This window comes from Heloderma suspectum, chromosome 15 (genome assembly GCF_057233095.1).
Source record: "Heloderma suspectum isolate Gila_16-S chromosome 15, 16-S_ref, whole genome shotgun sequence".
NCBI classification, from domain to species: domain Eukaryota; kingdom Metazoa; phylum Chordata; class Lepidosauria; order Squamata; family Helodermatidae; genus Heloderma; species Heloderma suspectum.
Window position 1 is genome coordinate 11,062,002 of NC_139472.1, and position 14,243 is coordinate 11,076,244.

General features: G+C 42.7%; 1 protein-coding gene across 5 annotated transcripts in view; it reads left to right on the forward strand.

Moving 5' to 3' along the window:
- Positions 1-326: 326 nt before the first annotated feature.
- The window catches only part of PRKCZ (protein kinase C zeta), a 128,571-nt gene continuing 114,654 nt past the window's right edge, over positions 327-14,243 (forward strand). For 2 of the 5 annotated variants that reach the window (XM_084821562.1, XM_084821564.1), the window contains exons 1-3: positions 327-423; positions 4,535-4,671; positions 11,859-11,980. In XM_084821562.1, coding sequence (XP_084677688.1) covers positions 4,556-4,671; positions 11,859-11,980 — 238 coding nt within the window. In that variant the 5' untranslated portion in view covers positions 327-423; positions 4,535-4,555. Of the gene's footprint in view, positions 715-4,457; positions 4,672-11,858; positions 11,981-14,243 lie in introns of all 5 variants that reach the window. The other 3 variants (XM_084821565.1, XM_084821566.1, XM_084821563.1) reach the window with 3 other exon arrangements.

The window sequence follows — 14,243 nt, forward strand, 5'->3', positions numbered from 1 at the left end:
TCTTGTTGCCGGGCAGACTAGCCGCTAGTCCCCGCCCCTCCCTTCCCTATTGGCCGCAGCTGTTTCCCCTTCCCTGTCTTTTTTTCCCCCATTGGCTCCCCGAGCCGCTCCTCCTTCCCCTCCGCCGCCCGCGCTGACGCGCCTTTTCGCCAGGTAACGGCCCAGGCCTGCGCGCCATTGGTCCGTCTCGGCCTCTGGGGGTGGGGCAGGGATGGGCTCCAGGTGAGGCCGCCCGGAGCTGCTTTACAATACGCGGGCAGGTGCGGGAGGGGGAGGAGGGCCCGCCGGGCGGCCGCCTCATTGGCTGCCGGAGTGTGGGCGCGCGCGCGGGTAGGCGGGGAGAGAAATGCATCCCTCGCTGGTTGGCGGCCGCCATGTTGGGGGAGGGGGGTGTCGGCGGCTCGCGCAGATCGCTTCAGGAAGGTGAGCAAACTTCCGCGGGGCGGGGAAAGAGGAGGGCGAGAAGAGTCAGCCCTGAGGGAGGGAAGAGTTGCTGGAGGAGGAGGAGGAGGAGGAGGAGGAGGAAGAAGAAGAAGGGGGAGAAGAAGAGGAGGAGGAGGAGGAAGAAGAAGAAGAAGGGGGAGAAGAAGAGGAGGAGGAGGAGGAGGAGGAGGAGGAGTTCGGCTCGACCCTCCCCTTAAAAGTTCGTGAGGAGGGGAAGGACCTGGAGAAGAGGCTCTCTAACGTGGGCTTGACCCAGAAGGGGAGAAAAAGGTGAGCCCATTCCGAGGAGCGGGGCGTAGGTGTGGGGCAGTTAATTAGAGTCAGGGGAGATCTGGGGATTGAGAAGGGAGGGGGATTTTTGTGTCAAAAGAAGGACCCCCCCCACACACACATACACGTACATACACACACACACACTCATGCACACACACTCATGCACACACACATACTCACTCATACACACACACAGACACACTCATACACACTCGTGCACACACACTCGTGCACACACACATACTCACTCATACACACACACTCATACACAGACACACACACTCATACACACAGACATACACAGACACACACACTCATACACACAGACACACACACAGACACACACACAGACACACACTCATACACACAGACACACACTCATACACACAGACACACACTCATACACACACACAAATACATACACACACACAGACACACACTCATACACACACACACTCATACACACACACACTCATACACACACACACTCATACACACACACACTCATATACACACACACTCAAAGGAGTTTATGGTCAGGGGAGCAAAGGGGGAGAGTATCAGTACTTATTGTTACATGTCATTGCACATTGTTAATATGCGTTGCTTTCTTATTTGTTATTTTATTTATTTATTTATTTTATTTATTAATCGCCCATCTGGCTGGTCACCCAGCCACTCTGGGCGATGTACAACAACAAAACAGTTAAAACAATATTATTCTACATTAAAAACATCGTAAAAAAAAAAAATACCCTAACCCACCCCAAATGCCTGCCTGAACATGCTTCATAACGGCATGTTAATGGCTTCATAACATGCCGTTATGAAGCATGTTTTTAATGCGCGGCGGAAGCTCGTTAAAGAGGGGGCATGGCGGAGTTCCCTAGGGAGGGAGTTATTATTCTCCTGGTGGATTATAATGCCTTCTGTTTGCATGGGACTTTACAAGAATGGGAAGACAGGCCTCTGCCCCAAGGGGCTTGCAATCCAAAACCAGATACGGGGCAGTTTTTTTTTTCCCCGGGGTGAAAGGGGATGTGGATTTTTGTGTCAGAGGGAAAGACCCACGCACACCCTGATTTAAGGTGAGAGAGCCAGTGTGGTGTAGTGACTAGAGTGTTGGACTAGGAGTCAGGAGATCCAGGTCCTAGTCCCCACTTGGCCATGGAAGCTCACTGGGTGACGTTGGGCCAGTCACAGACTCTCAGCCCAACCCGCCTCACAGGGTTGTTGTTGTGAGGATAAAGAGGAGGAGGAGGATTACATATGCCACCTCGGGTTCCTTGAGGAGGAAAAAAGGCGGGATATAAATGTAATAAATAAATAAATAAGGTGGCGGGGAGCCAAAGGATAGGACTGAAAGAGCGTGAGAGGAGTTGTTGCTGTTATCATTATTATTTCCATTTGCATGGAACTTACAAAGAATGGGATGACAGATCCCTGCCCCCGGGGTGTGTGTGTGTGTGTGTGTGTGTGTGAGAAAATCTAGAAATAGACACAGGGGAGATATGTTCATTGGGAGAGCGGGGAAGAAGGAGTAGGGAAGATGTTTGTGTCAGGGAGGGGGGACATTCACCCCATTACTTGGGTTAGGTTTAAGGTAGTGAGGAGCAGGACTGAGAAAGGGTGAGTTGCTGGTGTTTACTATGATTAATATTTATATAATGCTGTCCATCTACAAAGCATAAGAGAAGTCCCTGCTCCATTGGGGATTACAGTTTAGAAAGAGGAAATGGAGGTAGGATAAATGGGAAGAATATGCAATTGTTTAATTTACTTGATCTTTATGGGACCGAGAGGGTAGCGAGGAACACGTTGATAAAGTGTGTGTGTGTGTGTGTGTGCTTATGAAGGTATGCATCTCTGGGGGCGGCACTGGGAGTGGATGCTGGTAAAGACAGTGTTGAAAATCAGGGTATTTAGGGGGCAGTTTGACTTCATGCTGGGGGTAATCTGAAGAGAGCACAGGTGTGTGACAAAGGAATGTGTATGTGTCAGTTGGGGGAATGAGCTATAGGGTATGTTAGTGACAATCGACAAACTGGCAAGGGATCTTGGGCAGCAAACTTACCTAAGAGTAACACCTGCTGAATACAGTGGGACTTACATCTGAGTAAACTTGCATAGGATTGCATTGTAAGTTTGGAGAACTTCAGGAAAAAGACAGCGTATTTTTGAGGGGGAGGGCAGTGGAACCTTGGTCCTCTCAGCTACCTTATAATGGGAAAAGGAGTTAAGGAAAGGTGAGAAAAAGCTCAAGGATTTGGGGGAAGGTTTTTGTGGAGATATTTGTCCTGGAAAAGCTGCTGAGGGAGTCTGCCTCTATGTTTGTGGGACGGGTGTAGGTCAGTGTGAGGTTTGACAATTGGGATGGGGCGTAGCGGCTCCTATGGAATCTGAGGTTCTATGGCTTTAGTACTATGTTAGCAGGGAACTTTCATGCTGCGCTTGGTTGACAGCTCACAGCTTTTAAGGCATGTCTTGTGAATCTGAGATGTTTCTTGATGTCTAGTTGTGATGATTAAAATGAGGACCTTTTAAATAAGACCTCTTGAGTTTTAGCTCAATCTAAATGTACGAACTTAAAAGAAGGGTATGGTGCTTTATATAGCCTTGGTTATGATGTGGTAAAAATAAAGTTTTTTACACATCCCCCTAAATGTACTTTTATCTCAGGGAGAGTGGGGATGGGACTGTACCTAAGAAGTTCTGTTTCCTGAATGGAGTGTATGACTGTCCAGAGTACTTGCTAAGAGCAGAGATGATTTTGCAACGTATTCTATTATCTGAAAGGTGAATTCCCACCCTCTGCCTAAATACTTTAACATGTATAACATGCTCTGTATCAGGGCTCAAAAATGGAAGGAGGGACACTTTCAAAGCTGCAATTGTGATCCAGTTGTGTGTAGTAAGAGAGCATCACTTACATTGTCTCTGCTGATCAGCAGGGTGAAGCCTAATGTTACATATATAACTCAAATGCTAGACACAAAAAAAATATTGTACACTTTGATGGCTCTTCTGCCTTTCTGTTATGCTTTGACTTCATGGAAAATGATTGAACTTGGGAGAAAAAGCAGTGAGCAAACCTGTCACTTCCCACTCAGTGCAAATAGGCTGAACTCCCCACCACCACACACACTCTTTTGCACACATTCATCTACTTGGATATATTCTTTCTAATGTCCCTTTTCATAACATAGGAAAGTAAATGGTTTTGTGATAGCATGTCAACATTATTTTCAGACTTGGAAGAGAAGAATAAAGCAAAAGTTATTTCCCCACTCCACCCATGCATTTTGTAAGAAGTTTAGCAATACTTGTGCTTGGAAACAAAGATGTCAGAAATCAGGTCAGCAAATTTGTTTGCAAAGAGTTACGATTCAATTTTGCAAACAGTGGTGACTAACATTACTGGCCAAAATCTTACCTGATTTTCTGTCTGATACAACTTTTATTCTAGAATACAATTTAAATTGATTTTGGCCTGTTTTAAACAAGTTGCCCTACATTTCAGAATATTGATTTTATATGCACTACATATTTGTAAGTAGCTGTCATGAAACTTTAGCATTTCTGTAACAACAAAACTGGGATACTGGAAAAATATGAACATGAATTGCCCCATTGATTTGTTTGACTTCTCATTTGTTTATTGTTTGCACTAGTTGAGCACAATATCTTTTCTGTTTTCCAATTATTTTTGTTCAAATGTGCCTTTTTTTGTTTGCATACAGTCTGATGCAGTATTACTTTGGGAGAAACAGTGTGGAAACTTCACCTGCTCATGTATTACAATTCCCCATCTCTCTAGAATGATTTCGAAGACAAGTCTATGAACCCAAGACACATCTTCCACTTTGAATACTGTGTCAGTACCATGCCTAGCAGAATGGGATCAAAAATGAATATGAAGAGAGATTTCATCAGAGTAAAAACTCATTATAATGGGTAAGTGATTAAGGGGTTTCTTTTGCATTGCATTTTGCTTGTCCCTTAATTTCTTTCAGGCCTTGTGTTTTGTCCACGCTACATTAATAATTAATTGGATATTCTTTTGTTGGCATATGCTTTTATCAATTCCCAAAGTCTATGGTGTTAGCATTGTGGAATTTGGGAGGAAATGTTAGTACTATTTGCATGATGGTTTGATGTAAAACATGTGTATCTTGCCCTCTTGAAGAAGCTAATTTGAAGAAATTCAGGAAGGGGTACAAGCCATAGAGAATCTACAGATGGAGCAGTAGTGGAAAGTACTTCAGTTTCTTAATGAAATAACAAATCAAACAGTTAATGTTTGTGGGGCTATGATTTTATTGTCAATTTTTATTGGTGAGAACAAGCTTTTGACGTATAAGGACTTGATACGGCCCCTACTGGCAGCTATTTGCTTGGAAGTGGCAGGTACTGGAAAACAAGTGAAGGACTATCAGAAAGGAGATGGGTGGATGGTCAATAGCACTCTCAGAGAAATTGACACACAAACTGAGATTGTCAAAAGGACTTGAAACTAGGGAAATGTTTATAATGATGTGGTTCCCATTCATATCATATATCAGCGAGAAAACAGAAACTTGTACATTGCATGTCAGGGTAGACTACGTTTCGGAGAAACATTCTATAAATGATTTCCAGTGGCACAATTTCTGTATCCTGAGATTAACGTGTTGTATATTAAGCTGTGCCTTTACAAACTTAGAATAACAAAAAGTTTTAAAAAGGTGGAGGAGTAAGTTAATTCATTCCTCAACATAGTCAACTATGCAGGGGTGCAGAACCTCAGGACTGGGGTCCCAGTCCTGCCCTCTGGGGTTCTCCAGATGGCCATGCCCTGTTTCCTCCGACTGCCAATCATTTCATGATTTCCTGCCTCTTGTGCAGTTTTTGTTCCCCATTCTAAAAGATTGAAATTCCTCTTCTAAAGCTTTGTTGCTGGCAGTAAGAGCTTTAAGCTAAAATACGTTGGTATTTTTTGTATATTGGCCTTGCCCGTTTTGCCTTTGGCCCTGCCTACCACTGGAATGCACCCTCCCTGAGAGCTTCTCGGAAATTCAGCCCTTGAGCTGAAAAAGGTTCAGCACCCCTGTTCTAGAGCAATAGATACATATGAGTAGGTAGAATGGCCAGTGCAATGTAAGACTGGATATATATGATTTTTCTAGAAGAGTTGTGCTGTAAGATCTGCCTCTGAATCTGATATAATGGTGCAGCAGAATAATGCCATGTTGTACATTGCACTCAGATAGCTATTGGTATACCTCATCCTATGCACAAACCCTCACATTTAAAGTATGTTGGAGCCTCTTGCTCACATTATTTGCGCCACATGAATGTTCTTAATATGGTATGGAAATGACAGAGCAGTTTTAAAACTGGATATACATTCTAGCCAATGCACTATTTATACCTGCATTAACAGCAAAAACTATTTAAGGTTGGAATCCTGTGCACATGTCACTAACTTGGGAATAGGTCCCATTAAATTCCATGGAATGTATTTCTGAGTAAATTAGAATTGCACAGTAAGTCTCGCATATGGAAGTTTCCTTAGGAACAGCCTGTTCATTGTCCTAAATCAGAGTGATTAGGGTTGACTGAATTGTCAATCAGGTTATGCAGTGACATACATTTTTGATGGTTGTCAACAAAGTTCATCCATGCAGTATTTTTAAAATCTTCATGGTATATTTTAATTATAATTACAAGTAACTCCAGATGTCAGTTTGAGAAGTTACTTAATTTTCATTGTTTAAAATAGTGATTCAGTTCTTAACTCTGTGCAACTTTTTCTTAGTTCAGTCTGCTGTAAAATGGGTTCGGTGTAAAACCTCACACAGGAGTGTATGCATTGTCTACCATTGTCCTCAGTGGGAAAGGAGTAAAGCTGACATCTTTCCTAATTACTCAGTTTGGCTTTATTGATCATACCTGAAGGACTGTATAAGTAACAGTTTATCAAATTTTGATATAAAAAGTAGCATGGCAGAATGCCAGTGTGTGCAGTGGATTCCTGTTTCTGTATGATCAGACATGTCGAACTGCAAGAAGATATGGATATCAAACAACAAAATTAGTGTCAAGAATTATTCAGGAAGGTGCTAAATAATTTAAGTTGTCTATTTGTGATACAGTGCACCTTTAATATTATGATTAAACTAATAGCCAGTAATATAAGCATGAGGGAAACATACCTTTCATGATTGTTAGTATGTCTCCATGGAAGCTTGGGAGGGTGGATATTTGTATATCTTGGGTGTGATGGTGCTTAAAGTAGCATAAGAGATCATGCTGGATGACTGAAGTGTAGGTCACACTTACGTAATCTTCCTTGATGTAAAGGATTCCTTGGTTTGGTTATGTACAGGTTTTTGAACTCTTAAATTAAACTCAGTTGACTAAAATGCTGAGGAATGTGAGAAATGCTTTTATGAAGAGTACATGCTTAATCTTCCAAACGCTAAACCTCATGGTAGAGTCAGACTTCAATCTTGAGCAAAGGACAGCATTTTTCCAATGGAATTAAAAGTCAGCAACCACTTGTCTACAGTTGTCTGAATCCTGGAAAACAATGACGCCGTAGGCATTCACTCTAGGGTTTAACTGGCTTTAGTGTATGGATGATAATACATATAATGAAAACGTAGAATTAAAAACCCCCAATATATATAGCTGAAAAATGGTTGAGTCCAAAGCTCCGCCTCCACATCTGCTACACAGATACCCAGCTTGCTCAAGCATAGTGCTCTTCTGCTTTGTTCTGTTGCAATCCCTGGGTGTACCCAGTGGAGTTGATTTACGTGCACAGGAACTAAACCAATCTGTGTAGCTAAGAACTTAATTTCTTCACAATTCTGGGTAATTCCCAGACTGTCTTGGGAAATGTTGGTTTTCTCCCCTTGTGGAGAGAGCATTCCTGCTAGGTCCCATCCTGCTCTTGGGACTGGGGAGGCAGGGCTGAAAGAACTACTGCTTGAATGGAGAGAGCCACCTACCAATCCCTGGTCTGTTGCCTTGTCAAGACAAAGGAGCATGGTTTTATCAGAGAACTGAGCTGTGGTCTACAAATCAGGATCCTGGAAGTCCACCTGTGGCAGACTCTGGCCTACACCTGTTTTCCAGAGATTTTCTTCCCTCATACCAGGCTGATATGGAAGGGCTTGAGAGAACATGACCTAGACTACCACTGCCTGTGTGCCCCTATGCTGCAAGTATTTCTCCATGCCTCTCAGTTTGATGTGGACGCCAGAGAGTAGCATCTTCAGCCTATCATCTACATCAACTCCTCTGGAGACAGCCACTGTCAAATGCTACTTCATTTGCTGGAAGCATTACCATATTTTCTGAGGACCCACGTAGTGAATCACCCTGGTTCTAAGTCCCCATCCTACCCTGTCATAGAAGGAGAAACTGTTCATGTAGACTTTTGTGACATGGCTTAAGGCTACTTCTGGTTATTGCCTCACCAAGGCACATTCCACTTCTTACAGCACTGCCTAAATGCTATTCCTCCCATTCTGGCAGCTGCCACAAACATAGCAATGTATCTCCCCAGGAGGGTGCACCAGTGTGACAGCACAAGGTCTCACTCCATCATTCCAGGAGCAGATCCTGTTCTAGGAGCAATTCTTATGGTTCCTGTTGGTTTCAAAAGCAAGATTTTGCCATGTTAAGTGCCTTCAGTTTCTTAGGGCATCTGTTCGCTTACAATGACGTGGATTCACTGTCCTCCACATAGAAGACCTCCTGGGTCACCTGCTAAAGAGCCTAAGGCAGAAGTCTCCAATGCATCTGCAAGGCCAGGCTGAGGCACTCACTGAGCTATTTTCCCCTTCTGCAAGTGAATGGGGTGATTCCTCCACTCAGATGCACAGGGAGGGAAAAAGCCCCCCCTACTGAAAAGTGGCTGGAGGGGGTCAAAGTCCACCCACCACCAAGGAGCCTTGGGGTGACAGGATCCATGGCAGGAAGTGACCTTAGTCTCCCTTTGCCGGTTTTTCGGGGGAGGGGTTCCCCTTCCTAGTAAAGCCAATGGAGGGAGGGAAAAGAGAGAGATTGAGAGAGTAAGAGGAGCCAAATGGATGGATGGATGGATGGATGGAAGGAAGGAAAGAAAAAAAGCCTGAGAGAGGAGGAAGAGCCTGAGAGAGGAGGAGGAGGAGCCTGAGAGAGAAAGAGACAGAAGGAAGGAAGGAAAGAGAAGCCAGAGTAAGGGAGAGAGAGACGGAAGGAAGGAGATCCAGAGAGAGGAGCCAGAGTGAGTAGCGCGCACACAGGATGCATAATCATGTGCGCACACATAAACATTGAGGGTTGGGTCCCCTGCCTAAGCTAACCTTAGAATTGTTCCTTTCGCAGGCCAAAAAATATTCATGGGTTTGCTAAATGTTGTTTATGTGTTTCTTCTGATACCTAAAGAAGTTGGCAAGAAGCTTTCCATTTCAAGGTATTCCTTCCGTTTCTCTCACCCATTTTGTTCAATTCAAGGCAGATGTGATATCAAGCCCAAGTGTCAACTCTCCCAAACTAGGGGTGGTTCCGGTCAACCACACTGTTCTGGCAAAAAGCCCATCTTCCTCTCGTGGCCTTTCCTTTCTTTCCCATGGACAACACATTTTGGGCCTTCCTGGAATCATGGAGGCCTACAACCTTGGACAAGTGGGTATTACAAACCCTGCAAGGAAGCTATTCCCTGGAATTCTCTCATATCTCTTCAGCCTGCTTCATTCTTTCTCCATGATTCAACAGTGTAGAGAAGCCTTCCACAGTCTCCAAGGCAATTCTTAATCTCCAGTAGAGCTGATTCTGGCTGAAGAAAGCTTCTCCAGGGTATTTTCTGAGTTCTTCACAGTTCCAAAGAAGTCAGGGAGTACAAGAACTGTTCTAGACTTGAAGAGAGTGAATGAGTTGATTGTGATGAAGGCTTTCAGGATGGAGACCCTGCATTCCATCCTTGTCAACCTAAGCAGAGGAAGTTTCTTAACTTCCATAGATGTCTGACACATTCCTGCAGATTTCTACTTGTCCTTAGCCCTATTTGGGTGTTGTTGAAGTGGGGGGACTAAACAGTGAGGAGAGGGCGCACACTAGCTCCGCCTCCTCCATTTTTTCTCTCATTGCTCTCTACTCATGGAGAGTGGAAGCTCTTCATGCAGTCCAAGGAACTGGACAATCAGCTTTCAAAATCATGTGGAGAGCCTCTACAAATACTTGCATTTCATATTTCCTCCTCTATATGTCAGTTACTCTCCTGTGGTCTCAACATGGCTTTCAGAGCTCTTCCTTGGAGTCTGTTTTGGGCCTTTCAGAGCTACCTTGCTGAAGATCTGCCATCTCATACTATTTTTCTGGTAGCAATCACCTCTGTATTTATAGTTTCTGAGCTTGAAATCTTATCTGTAGAACCTGATTTCTGTATTTTTCAAAATGAAACTTATTCTCCAGCTTGGCCGCTCTTTTATCCTTAAAATGCCTAAGAAAGAGCCCCACCCCACACCTTTACAAGGCACTACAAAATGATGCCGATGTCTCAGCTGAGGCAACATTTGGCACTAGGGTCCTCAGTCAGCCCTCAACTGTCAGTATGGATTACCCCTGGTTATTTGGCCATGGGAGATTCTTCACTCACTGAGAGATACTGCATTTACTAATTCCAATTAGGAGTGTCTTGTCCACAAGGTGAGAAATAGGAATTCTTACCTGGTGATTCTGCTCTTCTCATGGACAGGACGTTTCACTCACTCCTTGCAGCATCTCAAATCCTAGCTTCACACTTGCTCAGTCCCATGTGCTGAATCCTGACATTTGGCGACCAGGTTCTATTGACCTTGGTGCATTATACAGCATTTGTCCTTGATTATGGTAATTCTTTAACGACTTTGTTGCACTTCCTGTGGTTTTTTTGTTATTTTCTGTTACTTCATTGCTTAATGATCCTGGAGATTCGTGGGTAATTCCTGGATTACAGGAAGCTGATTTTTTCACCTTGCCTTAATCCAGCTAGGATTGTCTTCCTATCCACAAGAGGAGCATACAATTACTGGGTAAGAACTTCCATTTTTCTGGTCAATGACTGGAAATAAGGATGAACTTAGTTGCTTTTTGAAAAGAATTGGTGGCTCTCAAGACATACCAGTAAATGTCAGAAACAACTGAATTGCAAAGCTTGCTTTTACCACAGCCTGCATATAAATGTCAATACCATTGTTTACCAGTAAATGATAGAAGGTAGATTGATATGTGGTCTTAAGATTTAATAGTAAACACTACAATTTTCTGTGATGTCCATTAGCCTCCTATGATTTCAAGAATGACAAGAACATGTCAACATTTTACATTAAATAATGCACACATGTGTTCTATCATAGCACAATAATAGAGTATTTAATACGTGATAACTTCTTGAGCTATATATTGCCTTGTGAATACCTTGGTATGCTTCCATCTCTGTCTCCCTTTAAACCCTTTCATAGCCTTTGGAGTTGGAAGACCTTGTGCTGATTTACACATAGCTTTGGCATGTAGGTTGTACATATGGTGGAGTGTGGAAGTGAGACTCCTTCATAGTCTTACACTACATTTAGCACCTTGAATGTGAATCAAAGCCTATGTGTATAGGCTGTAATAATTTAATCTGTCCTCTTGTAAAATGGTGTGGGTGGGTCACTTGAGGGGAGCTTTCTTACATAGGTTTTTATGCATGTAGTAGTGGAGAGGACATATGAACCCACAACTCACTCCTATGCCCCACTGCACTTAAAACCTATTTGTTATGTCAGTGTGTGAACTGGTTCATAGCTATTTTAGTGGGTGGCGGGGATGAATAAAACAGGGCACTACAATAAGATTCAAAGCGAAGCAAAATTATTAGGGAAACTTGTGAGGCTTCTTTAAGCACTTGTCACAGGCCCAATAAGCAAAATAGTCTAGTTGGATTCTGTGAGACAGCTTAGCAATCTTCTGAGCCCTAGCATTGTTTACTGATACTTATTTACCTCTGCAGCAAGTGTTGTGATTGGTCATAAAAGCTATGTGTGAGATCCTGAAATGTGAAGTCACTAGGGATGCTCATTGAGTCAGGCTGTCATGTGATTTTAACAGAATACTTATAGCTACTGAATCTATAAATTCATCTCTTTCAGGGATATTCTCATCACAAATCTGGGTGCATCCATGAACTATGATGAACTTTGTGATGAAGTGAGAGAGATGTGCAATTTACAACAGGAACAACCAATTACCCTTAAGTGGATTGATAATGAAGGTATTTCAGACTCATGTAAATAAGCTTTTTGCAATTATTTATCTGATGCATTTTACAGTGCAGTTAATTATCCAGATGTGATGGGAAATATTTAATGGGTAACTTTTAATTCTGAATTATTGAAAGATTTCAAATTTTACTTAATAGATATCAAGGGATACCACTTCCAATAACGTGGCTTTGGGATGAATAAAGCCCAGATAATCAGGGTTGTATTGTGTCTTGCTTCAATTTGAAAATTCATGTACTGAACTGATACCCTCATATTCTATTGTGGGGCATAAATGATGTGTGTGTGTATGAGATTCTTCCCCACATGGGCATTCTGCCCTGGCACAGAAAGATCCCCATATCCTATGATAGAGCACTCTTTCTCTATCTCCTCTCCACCCACATTTATGTGCAGGCATCAGACTGTTATGGGGCATAGGAGGCCTGAACACACCTCCCACATACTCCTGCTGGAAACAGGCCTCCCTTTTTTGTAATGGCCTGATGTCGTGCCTGTGCATGCACGTGGGGGGGTGGGGATTTCTTATGAGGATATGTTTTCAGGAGGTGTGCTTGTGTGGAGAAGTATTATCTGAAAGCTTATCGCATTGTACAAACTGGGGCTCCTGGCTTGTTTTACCCTTTATAAGCCAGAATTGAAACCAGGGTTTGTTACTGGTTTACAATTCTTGTTTTGTTTGGGAGCAACAAGCTAGGAGCCTCAGTTTAGACCACATGCTAAGTTTTCAATTCCATGTTAGTTTAGCTACTCTCACTGAGCCAAGTCAGGGTGAACAGGCTGTGTGCAGAAGCATGCATCTTGTGAAGAGTAAGCCAGGATTCCCTGGAATTCTGAGGTATCATTGCATGTAAACACGTCCATTGACTTGCTTAACGTGTCACATTTTGTTTTTGTTTGTCTTTGTTTTTAACTATAAGCTGTACCAGTTTGTCTGATTTGGGCGGGGGCATTGCTCTAATTGTTCAGCAGTACTGGGAGAAACTAGAGACAGATTAGTGGTTATATAATAGCTATTTGCCTTTCCTAATCTGAACTTTAAGGTAGTGCATACTGCTTAATCGATGAAACTTCTCTAGATCCCTTTATGTACTGTTCACAGCATTTAATAGATGCTCCTTGGTTGGCTGGGAATTTTAGAATATTTTTTTTACAAAGATAAGCAAACACAAATGTGAAATGACTTGGTTAAATTATTTGTTGTTGTAGCATCTGAAAACGGGAGTCTCCGAATTTCTCATAATGGGGCATGCTGTCCCACCTCCATTAGACAGGCTGTGTTCACTGGGTTTCACATACTGAGAGAAACAGACCTCTTCCAAATTCTTTGTGTACAGTAATGACTCAGTGTCTGCTTGTCTTGTATTTCCTTTCAAGACAATGCTTCAGCAATACTGTGTAGAAACTTGGTATGTTCTCAATGAGTGTGATTTTTTTGTATAGAATCTGAGAACTATTGTGCTTCTATTGTTTTTTTTTTGTTTGTTTGTTTTCCTGCTGATGAGTAAATATTATCCAGACTACCAGTGTATTATTCAGTGGTTAAATCTTTGGATGCAAGTGTGATTAATTTACTGTGGACACATATGAAAAGTATCCCAAGTGGCATGCCATTAAAAGCACTAAAATAACACTTGTTCATGGTGAATCATTGCAGTATTTGCTTTGGAAGTTCATTCTGTGTGTCATCTTGTTTTTCTGTACTTTAATACTTTTACAGAATATTTTGAAAGAGACCATGCTTAAAAACTAGAACAATGTTCTCTTAAAGATGGGTTTTTTTGTCTACTCCAGGGAAACTGGGGAAAGGTTTGAAATTCTGAGGCATCCATTAAATAGATTGTGCATGTTCCCCAAATGTATTGAAACTGGGAGGTCCCTCTGAAGAGGGCTTCCCAGGATGGCAACCCACTGTGCTTTTAAACATGCAAATGTTCCATCGAGTGAACTTACCCCCATTTTAAAATCCAAGTTTAAGGGCCAGCAGCAAGAACTGTGGAAAGCCAGGCTGAAAAATAAGCTGCTTCAATTGAAACCAGTGCTTTTATTGTGGTCAAATGTGTCACTTAAGAACCAAAGGGACAAATGTGTCACTTAAGAACCAAAGGGAGAGAGTTGTCCTGGCTCAGCTAAGAATTGGGCCCAGAATGGCTACCCACAAGTACCTAGTGAGGGGGCGGGGGAGGTCCCATCCATGTGCATGCCTTGTAGTGTTCCCCTCACTGCTAAACATGTCTTCCTGCATAAATGTCC